Here is an 18,762-nt window from a genome sequence, read left to right on the forward strand (position 1 = left end):
AAAAAAAAGGGAAAAGACTCAAGATAAAACTTTCTTATTCTTTTCTAAACTGTCCTATTCTTTTTTAAATACATTTCAGTTTGCTTCTCCATAACATTAGTAGTTTGGATAAGACCAGTTTTCCTCAAATGTGAATGAGTGAGGCAGCAGGACATCTGGGGATGGGAAGGCAAGATAATAAATCATGGTGCGGGTGGGGAAAAGGGGACAAGTTCAAACTCCATACATGATCCCCCTCCCCAGAAAGAGATTCCCGTCCAACCCCTCCATGTGTTTATGTCTGCACATCCCACCACACACACACACACACACACACACACACACACACTGTACTTCCCTTCATCACAGGGTATCACTATTTTAGTGTAAGCCACTCTTATCAGAGCCTGTCTTGCATCCATGTGTCAGATCTACCCCTCACACATGTAGAAAAAAAAAAAAAAGTTCAGAAATAGTGAATGAGAAGCTCGCGAAAGTTTATTCCAACTCTGAAATACTACTTTTATTGTGCTATACACTGCTTTTATTATGCTATTAAGAACCTGGAGCTGCAATTAAGACATTAAAACTTCTCAGCTACTAAGTTTTTAAAATTATTTCCACAATGTCTTGTTTTCCCCACTCTACCACTGAAAGTTAATTTTCATGCTGTTAATTTAGCAATCTCTAATAACTCACTTCTACTCTTTAGTTTATTGCTTCTGATCTGTAGGATGCAAGCAAACCAGATCATCAAGCTTGTTAGAACTATATATGGAATGTAAAAATAAACAGGTTCTGAGGTTCTTCCATGAAAGGACTGTCAGAGGGCTTTTTGACTTTCTTCTGAGTCACTATCTGTATTCCTAATAATTGAAGTTGTTGTGAAATGACCTCTCAATAAGGCAGCAATATACTTTGGTTGATTAAATGACTGATTTAGGGATGCCTGGGTGGCTCAGTCGGGTTAAGTGCATCTGCCTTCGGCTCAGATCACAATCCTGGGGTCCTAGGATCGAGTCCCACATCAGGCTCCTTGCTCAGCAGGGAATCTGCTTCTTCCTCTGCCCCACCCCCTGCTTGTGCACACTCTCTCTCTCTCTGTGTCTGACAAATAAATAAATAAAATCTTTAAAAAAAAAAAAATGACTGATTTATTCAAATGTTTTCAAAGGTTTCCAAAAACAAAATCATTTAAGAACTTTCACTGTCTTAAGTAATTCAATGAATGCTTACAGAATATCCACTACATCCTTATGCACAGGGTGGGACATTATGGATTAAGGGTGGACAAGACACCATGATCAAGGATAATTTAACCCAGGAATGCAAGTTTATGTTAACATCCAAATATCCACCAATGCAATTCACCACAGTAACAGAATAAATATGAAAAACCATGACATCATCTTAATAGATACTGAAAAAGCATGTGTGACATTAACTCTCAGCAAATCTGGAATTCAAGGTAACTTCTTCAACCTGGTAAAGGGCCTCTATAAGAAACTCACAACTAACGTCATATTAACGATGAAAAAATGAATGCTTTCCATTTATGACTGGGAACAAGACAAGGGTATCCACTTTCACCTCTTTTATTCAACAGTGCAATGAAGCAAAAAAAATAAATAAAAGGCATTCTCAAAAATGAACAAAGAGAGTCTGTTACTTTAAGAAAAAGTGAACTAATTTACTTGTTCCTATTTGTTACCAATAATAAAATTTAAGCTTTCACAAAAAAATCAGATTTTGGCTAAATTCATATCTGCCAGGATGACCTTTGAAAGCTTCCCAATACTAAAAAGAGAAAAATACAATACCTTTTCCAATAAACTGTGGTGACATTAACTATTATGACTTAATTTTAGGTAATAAATATAGCAATAATTGAAAATCTAATTCAGTAAACCAGTATTTTCCAAGTGACCAAGGCATGTGTTTATAAATCCATGCACAGGTAAGGGGCACCTGGGTGGCTCAGTCGGTTAAGCGGCTGCCTCAGGCTCAGGTCGTGGTCCCAGGGTCCTAGGATCGAACCCCACACCCCGCATCGGGCTCCCTGCTCAGTGGAGAGTCTGCTTCTCCCTCTCCCTGTGCCTGCCTCTCTGCCTACTTATGCTTTCTCTCTCTCTGTCAAATAAATAAATAAAATCTTAAAAAAAAAAAAAAAAACATGCACAGGTAAATAAAGTATAATGGATTTTAATATAAGAGAGAATAGGAAAAGGTTTTTCCGTATGGCTTCTAACTCTATACTGCAACTTTAAGAAACTACCACTGGTCAAGTTTTAGTGTAGTGCCAAAAGGATATTTACAATTTAAAGGTTAATTAATTAGCCTAGACTAACAAAGCTGTGAGTTAAAATCTTGTTGGAGAAATGTGAATTGGGACATTTTTGGAGGGAAATTGCCCTAACCTTTTAAAAACATGCATACAACTATATTGAAGCTGTTGTTGGTAACAGTAAAAAAAAAAAAAAAAAGAAAAGAAAAAGAAAAAGAAACCAAATGGGAACCACCTAAACATTCATCAACTCCAGACTAACAAAACCAATTATATTATACCCACACTGTGGAATATAACATAGACTTTTACTACCTGTGGAGATAAATTGTGAAGGACAAACTTCTAGTTTTTACTTCTTGTAAGTCTGATGTGATCAATTTTGTTGTTTACAACAACCATACATTACTTTTAAAATAAAATGTTTCTATGAATCATTAAACACACATACGAAAAGATACTGGAAGGAAAAACCAGAAAGCTAACAGATTACTGGAAGCACAGGTGATTTCTACTTTCATTTTTATACTTTTTAAACTTTTCCAAATTGTTATGCTATTTTTACATGCTATTTTTAAAACCAGGAATAAAATGCTCATTTTTTAAATTTTTCTGGGACCACAAACAAAATCTTGAACTGGAAAATGATTTAGACTACATTTATTTAATCCATGTATTAACTCACTGAGCAAGTATTTCTTAAACATTCTCCCAAATATTGAAAATTATACAGGTGTACCACTACTCTTATTAACTATTAGCTTCATTCCGGAGCTCCTAGAAACAAAGCCAAGTATACCTTAGGACTCTGGGCCTTCTAATGTGTGTGGGTTCCCTGGCCTTCCCAGCACACCTCACTAACACAAGGAACAGACTTATTCAAAGGTACAATTTACCCTGCCTCACTTCTAGCTCTTCTAAAGCTGCATTTCAAAAATTTCTACTCTAGTTCTGCCATCCAAGCTGCCAGCTTCAATTTTTACCCAACCTTCAAATCTCCTCTTATCAAACTATCTCTATTAAGCATGATGTGAAATTTATAATTATTCACACACAATTTCTCACAGATGAGGAAAGGCATGCATAAGTAAATCTGCTCTGCTCTATTTCATATAAGCCAACTCATTGCCAGGAGAATTACCGTGTACCTAACGTGCACATTCAATCAAGCTATTTACATAACATACCTTTGAGTTTCTATAATAACACCATGAGAAAGATCAGCAAAGGGACAAAAACTGTTTCAGTTTTCTCAAAAACTTCCTTTAATGGTTTCAAAGTGTCTCAAAATTATGTATCTCTACCTTACTCATGATGGCTAAATTCCATAAACAGCATTACATTTTACCGAGTAAATTTAACACTTAGTCTACAATTTGAACAAAAATACTTCAGCTTTATCATGCAACATAATTTTACCTTAAAATATGACTCAGCATAAATCATTGGGGGATAAAAAAGGATAACCCTAAATGACTCTTTAAGATATATACTGTTCTATGAATCAATGAGTATACTTCTTAGGTAAGTATTAATAATGTATTTCAACACCAATTTCATGTCACCTGAAGTATAAAATCAAGAGTTATAATTTTTCTTAAAAAATCAAGAACGTAAAGCAAACACTGTAAAGGTCAAACTAGAATTTCATTTCCCAGGAAAGTCTGGGCAGTTTTCTAACACTGAACAAAGAAAATTAAATTGTTAGGAGTTAGGAAACATTGCAACTAACAAACAGGAGCTAGGGAGTACCCCAAGCAAAAACAAAACAAAACCACCACAGCCAATATGAATATGGGAGGCAAGACCACCAGGGAGAGGATTTATGGAAGGAGAGATGAAGGAAAAGAGGGTGAAAGAGAAGAGAAAAGCAGAAAGAAGGTTTAGAAGGAAGAGTAATGAGGTGTTACATTATTACCGATGCCTCTTGATCAAAGTACTTGGCTACTGAATTCCATGAATGCAAACCAACTCAGAAGCAGGAACAAGCTTTGTATTTGGTCTTATATCCAGTGAAGTTTCAACTATCAACTTACACTGCACCCAATTTGAACTGTTTTAAAATTCTCTGTGAGACTACTATAAAGAGCCATCCATTGTGAATTTATGAAAGTTAGTTCTGATAATTTCCGATATCACTAATTTTCAGGGCTGCTTATTAGCACCCCTCATCTTCAAGACAAGTATATCTTTCCCCAAGAAACCTGAAGAATGGGCAAAAATACAAAATTCATATACTATTTGAAAATACAATCTCACCCTTAGTCTCCTAAAATTGATTTTATTAAACACGTCATTTTATATTTCAGCCTTCCATTTAAGTGACAAAACATTCATTAATTTAAGTCACAGAACAACATCAGGAGGTCTAACAAGTACTCTTAAAGACTGCTTAGTACTTTGTGCCAGGTATTGAAGTACTTGAGTTCCTTAGAGTTGGGCGATAGTTAAACATTATTATTAAAAGAAATAATATGTTGTTTCATTCCGTTTTTTGGGTCTGGTATTGTTCTTATGGGAAGGATTAGAACAAAAGCATTAACATTCTGATTAGGAAATTTGACTTTACAGATGTGCTTCAGAAAACCTAAAATCTGATTAGAAATACTATACACATAGTACACACAGGCTATGTTCTTTTCCAAGGAAGTTTTACATTAGGGCATTCTTAACCTTTAACATAAATGCTTATACTCTTAGCTGAGCAGTTCTCAACATGCGGTCTGGAGACACACAGGGCGGGGGGGGTGGCCCATGAGACCCTTTAGGAGGTCAATGACATCAAAATTATTTTTATAGTAACACTAAGATGTCCTTTACCTTTTCACTCTCCTCTCACAAGCGAACAGTCGAATTTTCCAGAGGTTACATGACATGTGATATGGTGACAGACTGAACAAAGAAGATAAGGAGAATCTAGCTGTTTTCTAGTAAGCCAGACATTAAAGAACTGTGCAAATTTGTAAAATTAAGGAAACTTTTCTCACATTTTTTTGACTTGGAAAATATGGTTAGTAAAAGAGTGATTTTAAAATATTAGTGTTATTTTAAAATGAATTAATATACCAACATTTTTATATTTATGTTTTAATTTCTCATGTGGTAAATATCAACAGCTAATAACTCACAACAACAAAAGGTCTCTGGGATCTTCAAAAAGTCTGAAGGGTAAAAAGGATCCTGAGACTCAAAAGTCTGAGAATTGCTGACCCAGCTGAACAGCAAGCTCTGATGTGAACAAGTAGGTGCACTGAGTTCCAGACTTGGCCAACAGTGGTTCCATTAAATTCCAGCACCTACATTTAGTAATAAAATTCTACCAATTAACCCCAAATAAAATAAAGCCACCCCACTGTAAAAAGAAAAAAAAAGTCCTTTCTGTGATAATTCTATTTACACATTGAGACTATTTTAAATTTCAGAGAACATTCAAAAAATAACACCTACAAACAAGTATTGTTCATTATATCAAATATTGAATATTATATTGCATGAATATTGAATAAAATTTTATTCGCTATATATTATTCATTTTTTAGTTATTATCCTCTGGGCCTAGTTAATTAAGGAAAAAACAAATCCTCTGTATCATTTTTACCCCCAAGCTTCTAGTTTGCAAATTTTTTTCTCACAATGTGCTACTTTATATTTAAATCAAAATAAATCAAAAATAAAAATGAAAAATGTGGGCGCCTGGGTGCCTCAGTCGTTAAGCGTCTGCCTTCGGCTCAGGTCATGATCCCGGGGTCCTGGGATCGAGCCCCGCATCGGGCTCCCCGCTCAGCGGGAAGCCTGCTTCTCCCTCTCTCACTCCCCCTGCTTGTGTTCCCTCTCTAGCTGTCTCTCTGTCAAATAATAAAATAAAATCTTAAAAAAAAAAAAAAATGAAATATGGAAGCATCATACTGTTTTTAATGGCTTTACACTTCCAATCTTTTTACGATTACATAGAGAAATTTAAAAACGATGCTGCATTTTAGAAAATTAAATCCATCACCATTTAGTCCTACCCTATTCAAAGGTATGGTTTTTTTAATTTAAGATTCTTATGTGATTAATTTCTCACTAAAAATACTGTAATTACCACATAATATACAACGATTCTAGTACCTGCACCATATAAACCAAACTAAAACCACTAACAGTTAACCCTTCCTTCTTACATTGATAACACATAGCATTCTTTAAATGCACACATCGTCCATCAACTATAAGGATTTTAACACAAAAACTTTGTAAAAAGTAGCAATATACATATGTAGTCACGTATAAATTAGTAAGAGTTCAGCAATGCATAACTGACAGAAATTCCTATACAGAGAGGCCTCCGTAAGGAATGAGAAATATTACGTATACTTAAGAGGTTTTCTAAAAGCAATTCACTAAGACAGAAAAGGGAACTCTCAGAAACTGCTACATCAACTGTTGGTTATCTGAGCTGAGATTAAGTCTACACTAACCACTGGCTCATCCACACAGTATTCTTTATTGTTTGTTAATACCAAAATACAATAGGTGACATTCTAATCAGTATATTCACTTCACTTTCATGGTTTTTACAATATTTTCCTCTCAGCTTTCTCAAACAGACATAAGATACACAGAAAGAGTAGAATTTCTTAAATTTCTTCAACACAGAAAAACTCAGGCTTCTCAATGAATAAAAGGAACTTTAGATATTAACAAATGTTCCATACATTATGGAATCACCAACACGCATTTAGCTAGCAGACAGACCTAAACTGTTTGAAAAGGGGGATGTGAAAATGGAGGCGTCTGTAAACCAGATCAAAACACAGAGGCAACACCTAAATCCTGACTTTTTGACAAAGCACAAACCAAGAAGGCAGAGGGGTCAGTACAAGGCAGGGAGAGGAGCTCTTTTAACAGCTCTTGAAAGGCAATACCATGGAGAGGTATAATTTTAGAAAGAGCCACTGCTGCTATTACCAAATTATTGTTTAGAACTACATAGTTCAGGGCACATCAAAAAGCCAAGGCACTCACTTAGAAACAATGATTTAACATACGCATGGTCTCAAACAGGGTGTTTGATATCACTCCTATATTTGCAGATTGCCAACAACAGTAATTTATTTTTTATTATTTTTTTTTAAAGATTTTATTTATTTATTTGAGACAGAATGAGAGACAGAGAGCATGAGAAGGAGGAGGGTCAGAGGGAGAAGCAGACTCCCTGCCGAGCAGGGAGCCTGATGCGGGACTCGATCCCGGGACTCCAGGATCATTACCTGTGCCGAAGGCAGTCGCTTAACCAACTGAGCCACCCAGGCGCCCCAGCAACAGTAATTTATAACAGAAAAAAGATTATTCTACTTCCTTTGGTAAGCAATAACTTATGACAAAGAAAGGGTATTTTACTTTGTTAGAAAGATTATCAGCTAATAAAGAAATGCTGAGGAATAAATAATTGCAAAGTTTTCCCCAGCAGAGCCTATGAAAACCATCTGCTACGAAGAATTAACATAAAGAAGCAATACTCAGAATCACTGATCTTCAGAGAAAATTACCCCATAAATTTCAAAACATAGTCCATGCATTCTCATCAAGTATCAACAATTCAACTTAACTTTTTTTCAAGTAAATAAAAAAATGGATTATTCTAATAATTAAAACTATGCTTCTCTAGAAAGTGATTATTTTTAGATGGCTGAACTGTACAGTTCAGTTAACTAGATAACTATCTGGCTATCGTCTAGGCTTAACATTTCTGTTATTCTAAAAAATACTTATTGATTTTTTTCCTTCTACTTCCAGATCCCTAAAATGAGGAATTAAATTCGCCTAATTAGAGAATAATACACAAATGAAATAAATTAAAACAAATAAAATTTTTGAAATGGTATGGCTATGCTTCTATGTCAGAAATGAAATAAACTAAAAACTTATTAATAATATAACAATCTTTATAATACTGATATATCAAACTTCCAACACCAATCCCAGAAGTTAAAAAAAAAAAAACTATAGGAAATTTTGAAATGGAATATATTATATATCACAACTTCACATCTAGTAAGAGAAAACAGTCTTTCTCATTTAAGAAATGAGTTAAGAAATCAGTTCAACCATCTACCAAGGAACTACAATTGTCAAGCATTCTGTTCAGTTTCAAGGATAAAAAAGCGAATACATCATTTCACTGCCCTTAAAGAGTTTAAATGTTAGTGGAGGGGACAGACATAAGCAAATAATAACGTAATATAATATGATACGAGAAAACTAAAGATATATTCAAAATAACGTCAGGTCAAAGAAGAAGCATTTCTGCAAAGAAACAAAACAATGTCAGGAAATACATTGCAAAAGGGGTGACATTTAGCTAGGGCCTGAAGAAAGAAGGAATTCACTGAGAAAGAAAGACATTCCACAAAGGGAAATACAGACGGATGAAAATAATAAGATATTTTCAAGGAACAATAAGTTGAGAGCAACCAAAAAGTGGATTAGTATAAAAAGAAAGAAATTTGGATTTTATGCTAAATGGTATGACAGAACTTTGGGATCATCCCAATTGGCCGAAATCAAAGGCAACTAATGTTTTCAGCAAAGAGGTCTTTGGGAAGAGAGAAAAATCACTGGAAAAGTAAGGAGAAAAGAAGGGAGGGAGCGAAATTCTAGGTATACAGAATTTCTCATTCCACTAGGGACATACATGTATAACTAAATTTTAAGAACGGAGGCAAGAGAGAAAGAATTGGAAGGTTTAGACACCAATTTCATCTTTTTCTCCCTCCCTTCGGTTTCAAAAAATTCCGGCTCTTAAGATGAAAGCCACATACTAAGAACAGGAGCAGGAAGCTAAAGAGAGCCGATGCCTTACTTTTGAGCAGCTGTATCAACCCTACAATTGTCTACCTGAAAACTCCTTGTTGATTTTTCCTCACAAAATATCCCTTCACTTGTGTAAACTACTGCTATCATGATTTTTGTTACTGACAAAGTCATTTGTGCCCAACACCATGGTCAGCATGCTTTTGTCTCTTGTTTCTCTTCTCATGTTACGCTCTGTACTCTCCCTTGGGGGATCTCAACCCTTAGCTTTAGAAACCACCTATGTGCTGATGACTCCCAAATCTAGATCTTGTTTGACTCAGGAAATGCTGACTGGATGTGACAAAACAAGACTATTCAATATATTACATTTTCGCTACCACAGAAAGCGATCTTGGTATAAAACACAATATTCTAATCCTACGGAAAGCTAAGTAGTAAGAGAGAGGCAATCCCTCATCTATGCACTAAAGCTGTACGGTCCCACTGTCTGTATAGAACGGATTCAGTGAACAAATGAGAGAGAAAACAGGGATATTCTCCGAGCAGTTAGAGGAAGAGAACGAGAGACATATGGACTTACAGGGGGTTCAAAACCCAGACAGGCAGAACTAGAGAAATTATGTATGTTTTCACAGACAGCTCAATAAATAATTCTAAATAAATCCATCTTTTAATTTTTGTTTTTATTGTGGTCAGACATACATGATATAAAATGTGTTATTTTAACCATTTGTAAGTGTACAGGTCAGTGGTATGAGGCAAATATTCACACTGCTGGGCAACCGTCACCACTACTCATCTCCAGAACTCTTTCATCACTTCATACTGAAACTCCATACCCATGAAATAGTATTTTCCCATTTCCCTCTCCCCTCAGCTCCTGGCAACCACCATTCTGCTGCCTGTCTCTCTGAATCGGACTACTCTTGGTACCTCAAATAAGTGGAATCACATAGTATTTGTCCCTTCATGACAGGCTTATTTTAGTTAGCAAAATGTCCTCAAGGCTCATCTATATTGTAGCATGTGTCCAAACTTCCCTTCTTTTTTAAGACTGAGTAATATTTCAGGGCGCCTGGCTGGCTCAGTCGGTTAAGCATCTGCCTTTAGCTCAGGTCATGATCCTGGAGTCCCAGGATGGAGCCCCACATCAGGCTCCCTGCTCAGCAGGGAGTCTGTTTCTCCCTCTGACCCTCCCCTTTCTCGTGCTCTCTCTCTCTCTCTCAAATAAATAAAATCTTAAAAAAAAAGACTGAATAATATATTTCCTTGTATGTATAGATTACATTTTGTTTATCCATCCATCCACTGATGGACACTTGGGTTGTTCCCACCCCACTACTGCAAATCATGCTGCTCTGAACATGGGTGTACGAATATCTGCTAGCATGCAATCTCTGGTACAGATAACAAGAAGTGGAATTGCTGGATCAAATGGCAATTCTATGTTTAACTTTTTTGAGGAACTGTTTTCCATAATGTCTGCAGCTGTACCATTTTACATTCCCACCAGCAATGCACATTCATACCAACACTTGTTTACTGGTTGCTGGTTGTCTTTCATTTGTTTGATAACAGCCATTCTATGGGTATGAAGTGGTCTATCTTTGTAGTTTTGATTTACATTTCCCTAATGATTACTGATACTGAGCATCTTTTCAGGTGCTTATTGGCCATCTGTATATATTTGGAGAAATGTCTATTTAAGCCCTTTGCCCACTTTTGAAGTGGACTGCCTGTATCTTGGGGTCAAGTCTTAGGAGTTCATTAAATAGTGTGGATATTGATTAATTTTACCTATTTTTAAAGAGAACACTAACAAGCAAACTGCTACTTAAATAAAACTTGAAGTGCCTTAAGAGAGTTTTAAGTTAAATTACTTTGAATGGCTTATTTATGATTAAGAGCAGTCTGAAAATATAATCCTTTCAAGTATCAATTCCAAAATCAAACTTTTTTTTTTTTTAGTAGGCTAGACGCTGACTGTGGGGCTTGAACTCGGGACCCTGAGATCAAGAGTCACATGCTCTCTACTGACTGAGCCAGCCAGCAGCCCCCAATTCAAACTATTTTAAAATCATAAGTCCCTCCCCAAACAACTAAACTCTTGCTTTGCTACAAAGCTCACAGGGGCACTCAAAAATGTTTTAAAATTCATGATTGATAAAAAACTATATAGTAACCTAAATTCACATGATTCACATAAAATACTCAAAACTATTCACACTTTTGTCAGCTCCATGCAATACCATTTGTATTTTGACCTCCGTAAATGCTATGCCATGGAGCACAGGGGAGCACCTGATATATACGGGCTGTCTTCTACATGGTGGGCCCTGTCACTGTGGAACACTGCAGCCCTACGGCATTCAAGTGGTAAAGACACGGGCTTCCTTTTTATTACTACTCTGACATAACTTGTAAAGTTAAAAAAGGCAAAGAATATAATAATAAAGTTAAGTGTACCTCTGGTATTCAATGACTCCCTAAACTCTAAACTGACTTATTCATTCTTCTCTAATTAAAGTGTTCAATCCTATTTTTCCAACCGATAGCTCTACTACGTAAGTAATGACCAATCTATTATCTTTATCTCCCCAGCATCCACTCTTCCTTCTGATTAACACCTCAGTTTCCCAATAGGCAACCACCTTGCCCCATTCTCAGTCCCAGAGTTTCAGGTAGCTGCTGAGATGAGCAAAAGATCTAAGTTTGGGCAATCACATTCATAGCAATTAAAACAAGGAAAGGCATGGGACACAAAATAAGACAGTAAGATTTGGTCCTAGAACTTCTGCTAGATTTTCAGGAAAGAAATGACATTATAGGGATGGCTGGGTAGCTCAGTCGGTTAAGCATCTGCCTTCGGCTCAGGTCATCATTCCAGGGTCCTGGGATCGAGACCCACATCAGGCTCCCTGCTCAGCGGGGAGTCTGCTTCTCCCTCTCCCTCTGCCACTCCCCCTGCTTGTGCTCGCTCTTGCTCCCTCTCTCTGTCAAATAAATAAATAAAATCTTTAAAAAAAAAGAAGAAAAAGAGGAGCACCTGTGTGGCTCAGTCGTTAAGCGTCTGCCTTCGGCTCAGGTCATGATCCCAGGGTCCTGGGATCGAGTCCCGCATCAGGCTCCCTGCTCGGCGGAGAGCCTGCTTCTCCCTCTCCCACTCCCCCTGCTTGTGTTCCCTCTCTCGCTGTCTCTCTCTCCGTCAAATAAATAAATAAAATCTTTAATGAAAAAAAAAAGAAAAGAAATGGCATAATTGCTAAGTTAGGCTACTGGTAACTACCTCTGCCATCTCATAAAAAGGGCCGACCAGAAAATGAATCTTACACACAAACACACACACACACACACACACACACACAAAGGCAGAGCACAGAAACAAATTCAAGAATGGCCCTGATGGCAGAATTTGAAATCCTGGGTACAATAATATCTTATAAATAGGTCCCTTCTCTGAATTTCCAGTAGATGAGCCAATAAACTCTTTTTTTTTTTTTTTTAACTTAGTTTCTTCAGGCTTTCTATCACTTGCTAGTTCTAACTAATATGTATGGTTTCACACATAATTAGTTTTATCCCCCCTATCCTTTAAATTTCAGTTGTCAGTGTTAATTTTGATAACTCCTGAAGGGCTATCTGTATCAGACTTAGATGTGCATTATAAGAAGCCTACAGTGATAAAAACATTAATACAAAATGTCAATTTATTGTCCCCACAGTGACTACTCATTTGGAAAGTATGCTGTTAGAAAAAAAGAAAATACAAAATTAATAATGCATTAAGAAGTGCTCAGCTCTATGAACTAGAATGTAAATGTGTGCTTACAAAAAGACACATGAAAAAATTCCATTTTATTAAATCTGGGGAAACAAAATATCCCTACCTGATAAGAAACTACACATACAGAATCATTACAGTTAGCAGAACAGAAGTAAACAGAAAAAGTATAGCTGTGAGAGGCTTCCACATAAAGGCCATGCAACATACTATAGGAAATGTTCTCATTAGTTTTTTTCCAATGGCAAAAAATATCCATTCTCACTAATTTTGGAGTTTACATAAAAATACATCTGTACTTAAAAAAAAAAAAATTCACCTGTATTAACTTCCTACAGCCAATGTAATTACTGCATGCTTGTGGCTTAAAACAGCAATTTATTTTGTCACAGATCTGGAGGCCAGAAATCTGAAATCAGTGTCGTTAGGTTGAACCAAGGTGTGGGCAGGGGCATGTTTCCTCTGAAGGTTCTGAGGGAGGATCCCAGAAGCCGCTCCCAGGTTTGCGTGACTGCCATCATTCCCTGCTTACAGCTCTATCACTCCAATCTCTGCCTTTATAGCCACTTTGCCTTCTCCTCTTCTGTGTATATAAAATATCCCTCTGCCTCTCTTCTACAAGGACATTTGTGACTGTGTTTAGGCGATACCGAGATAATCCAGAATAATCTACCCATTGCAAGATCTTTAACTTCATCATACCTGCAAAGGTAAATTTACAGGTTCCAAGGATTATGATATGGATATCTTTTACGGGGCCATTTTTCAGCCTACTACTATGTCATAAATCATTTCAATAAATAATATCACCAAAAAGGCTAAGACTATAGGAGTCATATGCATCTTGTATTCTCAAATTAAATTTTTTTCATAATGTTCTCTATTCTTATTAGCACCAACAGAGTAAGCTCCAAAAAATGTCATAATTAAAATAAAAAGAGGGACACCTGAGTGGCTCCATCAGTCAAGCGTCTGCCTTGGGCTCAGGTCATGATCCCAGCATCCCGGAATCGAGTCCCGCATCGGGCTCCCTGCTGAGCAGGGAGCCTGCTTCTCCCTCTGCCTGCCTCTCTCTCTCTCTGACATATAAATAAATAAAATCTTTAAAAAATAAAATAAAATGAGAACATTAAGACTCTAGTAAGGAAATGTCTTGTAAGCATAGCCTTAAGAAGTGATTCATTTTAACCAAATTTAAAATCTCTTCTTTGAAACCAAAGAGTTATTATGATAACAATTCAATTTATGACAAATTTAAAAGTTAATATAAGACTTTACCTCCAGATCCTAACTGCTTGTAGAATCTGTATTCCAAATGCAGCTGTGGTGCTCTGGATTTCATGGGCTCCTAATTAAAAAATAAACAAAAATAACAAAAAATATTTAAATTATTAAAACATCCCTAGGCCCTAATCCCAAATGTTATAAATCTTGGTGTCAACTCATAATTTAATATTCTACTAGGCATCTTTCTCTAACATTAGATCCAAATAAAAATCAACTTTACATTCAATTAAAATCAACTGATACCATAAATGTACATAAGGTTAACTGGCTATTAGAAGAAGCAGTAAGGCAATCTATATGTTTGACTCTTTGACCCTGAAGAAAATTATACTCCAAACATTCATGACTAGGGAAAACGGTGGCCCTACTCTTTTTTCTCCCGTTCCCAAGAATTCACCTCTGAGCTGTGTATTTCTCATGTAAAGGTTCTAGGTTAAAGGGAAGTCATAGACAAGTGGAGAAAGAACAAAGATGAAAATATGAAAATTTTGACAGGAGCAAGATATTTTTAAAATCTTTTTTAACTAGGGTATAGCTTACAATCAAACACGTAGTTCATAAGCATTACATCCATGAGCTTAGTTTACATATACTCCCACAACCACCACCTCAAAAAACCTTCAGAACATTTCCATCATCCTTCCCTGAGAGGCAGTCCCTTGTTGACTTTTATCACCTTTGGATGAGTTTCATCTGTTGTTGGATTTCATATAAATGACATTATTCAGTGTATGTTTTATATGTGTGTGTCTGGCTTTTTTTCACCCAACATAATGTTTTTAAGATTTACACACACACACACACACACACACAGAAACAAAAACAAAAGCAAAGGAGACTCTAGATATAAGTAATAATAAATGTGTGAATATATCTGTAGAAAGCAGGAAACTATTTAACAAAGTAACAGGAAATCTGTACAAGATCTAGTAGGAAAGTGTAACAAAGTAACAATATTTAAACAAAATCAACAGAACTTCAAAAAAATTTTAAGACTTCAATAATTGAACTTGCAAACTCAGTCTGCCAGCAAATTAACACAACAGAAGAGAGACTTTGGAAACTGGAAGATATAAGGGAAAACATCTATAGAACTAGAAAATGATGTAGAATGCCTCTATAGAAATTATACGGAATGCATTATGGAAGAAGAAAAATGGAAAATGCAGAAAAAAAGCAGAAAGATCAGAGACCTAGACAATACATTGAGAAAATCTAATAGACATTTGATAAGAGTCTCAGGAGGACAGGAGGGAAAGAAGTGAGCAGAAGCAACAACTGAAGAAGTAATTGCTATGAATCTTTGAGAACTGATGAAAGACAACAAACTACAGACTCAGGAGGAATGTGGATCCCAAACAAAAGAACTAAAAACAAATCTATACCAAGACCTATTATAATGAAACTATAACCCATTACAAGGATTTCAAATAAGGAATGAGTAAAATCCCAGGGGAACAATTACAGTCATAAACATTATTGTAAGAGAAAACAATGAGCTCAGCTCTTGAGAGGCAGGACAGAATAGTTAAAAGCACAGACACTAAAACTACACTGTTCTGAGTTTGAATCCTAAATCTACTACGTACTAGCTGAGTGGCTTTGGCAAATTACTTAACCTTTTTGTACGTCTCAGTTTCCTCCTCTACAAAAGAGGGATAAAACTTTATCCTTTTCATTATACATATATGCATATTATTATTTATATTATATATACATACATTTACATATATGACTTAAAACAGTGCCTTCCACATAGTGAGTGCTATAATACCTATAAATTCTTCACTTAACTCTACAGAAGTATGTAACCATAAAATGTAATCAAAGATGCCCACTTACGCAATCACCAGTGAAATTAAATATATAACTTACCCACTCACTAAAACTCCCTAGATAAAAACACAAACTCAGGTCTAATTTAGGTGAGTCAGTTCAGCTTGATTCCAGTACTTTACTAGCAGTAAAATTTTATTACACCACCATATAACAAAAGTCTAACAGGCTGACATTTTCATTATTCATGAACACCAGGTTATTAGATACAACAGATAAGGGTACCAGCTGAGGTCAGATTAACAAATTACCCAGAAACAAACTATCAACATGAACTAGGATAAACATTAAATAAACGTGAAAACCTTTCTAAGAGATAGCAGAACTGAAAGTTGTCACTGAAATCTGCTCTCTGAACACCACTGTTATCAAAATGCCCCTATTTGTACCAAAATATAGAAATCAGATGGCACTGAAGGTAGACAGACATAACATTTTCAAGTGATTATTTTTAAGGCAGGTTCTGAACAAAATTATGTTATATGTTATATATACAAACAAGAAAATATATAAGGAAATTTTATATTTTATATACAAAAATACTTAATAAACTAAGTACCAAACTATGGCCCAATAGTTTATGTGAAATGTCTTCTGTCCTACCAATATATTTTTGGATGAATTCAAGGCAAAGGTGACTCTATATATCATACTTAAACTTCAAAATACTAGACACAGATCCCAAAAAATTGCCAGTTTCACAAAGAAACCACAATTATTATATGTAGTGCTGATCACTGTGCTTTATAAAAAGGGGCAAATCGAGCAGAGGGAGACTGTCCGAAAAAAAAAAAAGAAGGAAAACAATCACTAAGGGGATAGTAATATGGCATGAAGATAAACTAAAAAGAGTTGTACGCACGTGTGTATATATAAGACTGAAAGATGACATTCTAAATGTTTGCTAAGACATCAATGGTGCAAGCAGGGTAAACAAGTCCCAAATCGGAGAATAACAAGACCTAAGGGTTACCAATTAATGCCTGAATCAGACAAGGACAGGTCAGCCTAGAGCAGTGGCTCCTGCTTTGACACCGTGGTTGATATGCCTCAGGCTGTCAGTTCAACACCACGCACGCGCTCCCGAGTGGCACTGCTCACTGCGGGCTGCTATAGCAATAACACCAAATATGGGTGTTGCCACATTCCTGTCCTTGCGGGCCACCCCCACTCCCAACACCACACAATGTCTAGATCCTAGACAGCTGGCCTAGAACATGGAAAAAGGAAGAATTCCAAAGAAATGAAAGTCAGCAATGCCCTTTCAGACACTGTCCAATGCCTGCAATCCCGGCCTCCCTATTGTGATTCACACAAACTAACGCCCCTTGTTCTGATTTCATGCTCAGAAGAGAACCCTGTCATTTTAACCTGCTTTCTAGGCAGATCAGCCTATAGAAAGCAAACATATTTATACTGATTTTGGCACTGTGGATGTGTAATAGTAAAATACCTCATTTTGAATTAGAAGTTAATTCTTCCAAATATTTACATCTCTGAGAGCTTGACTGATGGTGTGAACTGAATGGTTACCATAAATCCACCTTTAATTGCCAGTGACAATCTTAAAAGATGACCTAAACAGATCTGCTATCATAAAGCCAAGGAGCAGACCTTAAAACTGTGGTGAACTCATCCAGGCAAAAGCCAGTCCCAAACTACCTGTCAGCCAGCCAGTCTCTCCTGGTGGAGTCACAGCCCTATTGTGCATCTTTACTTCCCAGTGAAAATAAACAGCATTTGTTACAGCGAAAGTCAGTCAACAATCACAAAGATACTTAAAATGAAGTAGTACAGTTTTCTAGCTCATCCCGACAGTTCTACTTCTCTCTGTTGCCTCTTCTTCTAATAGTCTCTCCTCCTGTATTAATTCCACATTACCCTAATAACAGTGGCTATTTTGGCAGAAGCAAGACTGACAATGGCAAGGGGACTGGAAAAACCAAGCCGTGCTTAACCTCAGGGAAACCTGGCTGGCCAGCCAGAAAGAAAAGTTGTGCCTGAAGAAAGTTAGGTCTCATAAAAATTCCCGGATCCCAACTCCTCCAGAGAAGAGCTGCCTTACAGCTGCCATAGTTGGCACAGTTAGGACTACAGACAGGTCCCACGGGCGTTTGCTTTCTCTGCTACCCTCCACTCACAGCAATAATCTCTGATTCCCGGAAGGCCAAACAAGAGCCAGTTATTACCATATAAAAAAGATCAGTAGAAAAAGAGATTCTGGAAGCTACCTGGAAATAGATTTTCAAAGAATGTAATCCTGCATACTAAGGACATTTTTGTACAAATGCTTGAATCATTAAGAGAAATTTTGCTTTCTAGTTTTTCTGTAGTTAAAAATGCCAATGTGCCAGCTTCTGTAAATGAAAAATTGTGCCAAAACTCGAAAATGAAATTCTATAATGCTATCAAAGTAAAGGGATTGAGTTTTCGTGGCACAGAAAGACAGACATCTATACATTCACATACTTGAGGGGCGTGCTGATGCTTGCAGCTTAACAACAAAAAACCCAGTTATGCATATCACTTTCCCAGTAAACACTCAAATTATAAATGATATGAAAACAGAAAAGTAATTAAAACATAAGCTAATCATCAAAGACAAAACAGGAAAATTAGAAACATGAACTTACCAGTTTAATTGCCACATATTCATTTGTATATAAATTTTTCCCTTGAGAAAGAAAGAAAAAATGTCAGATTCTACCAATAATTAATTTTTAAAGATATATTATGTAAAACTCTACTCTGGGTGGAAAAAAAAAAAAGCACATAATATATTTAAATAAAGCAAAAG

General features: G+C 36.2%; 1 protein-coding gene across 13 annotated transcripts in view; it reads right to left on the reverse strand.

Moving 5' to 3' along the window:
- CSNK1G3 (casein kinase 1 gamma 3) overlaps positions 1–18,762 on the reverse strand; it is a 108,029-nt gene that overhangs the window by 46,015 nt on the left and 43,252 nt on the right. For all 13 annotated transcript variants that reach the window (XM_081827171.1, XM_081827169.1, XM_081827170.1 and 10 more), the window contains 2 exons: positions 18,599–18,639; positions 14,121–14,190 (listed from right to left, as the gene is read on the reverse strand). In XM_081827171.1, the coding sequence (XP_081683297.1) occupies positions 14,121–14,190; positions 18,599–18,639 (111 nt within the window). The remainder of the gene's footprint in view (positions 1–14,120; positions 14,191–18,598; positions 18,640–18,762) is intronic.

The sequence above is a fragment of the Leptonychotes weddellii genome, chromosome 7, assembly GCF_054177405.1.
Source record: "Leptonychotes weddellii isolate Sample4059 chromosome 7, ASM5417740v2, whole genome shotgun sequence".
Taxonomy (NCBI): domain Eukaryota; kingdom Metazoa; phylum Chordata; class Mammalia; order Carnivora; family Phocidae; genus Leptonychotes; species Leptonychotes weddellii.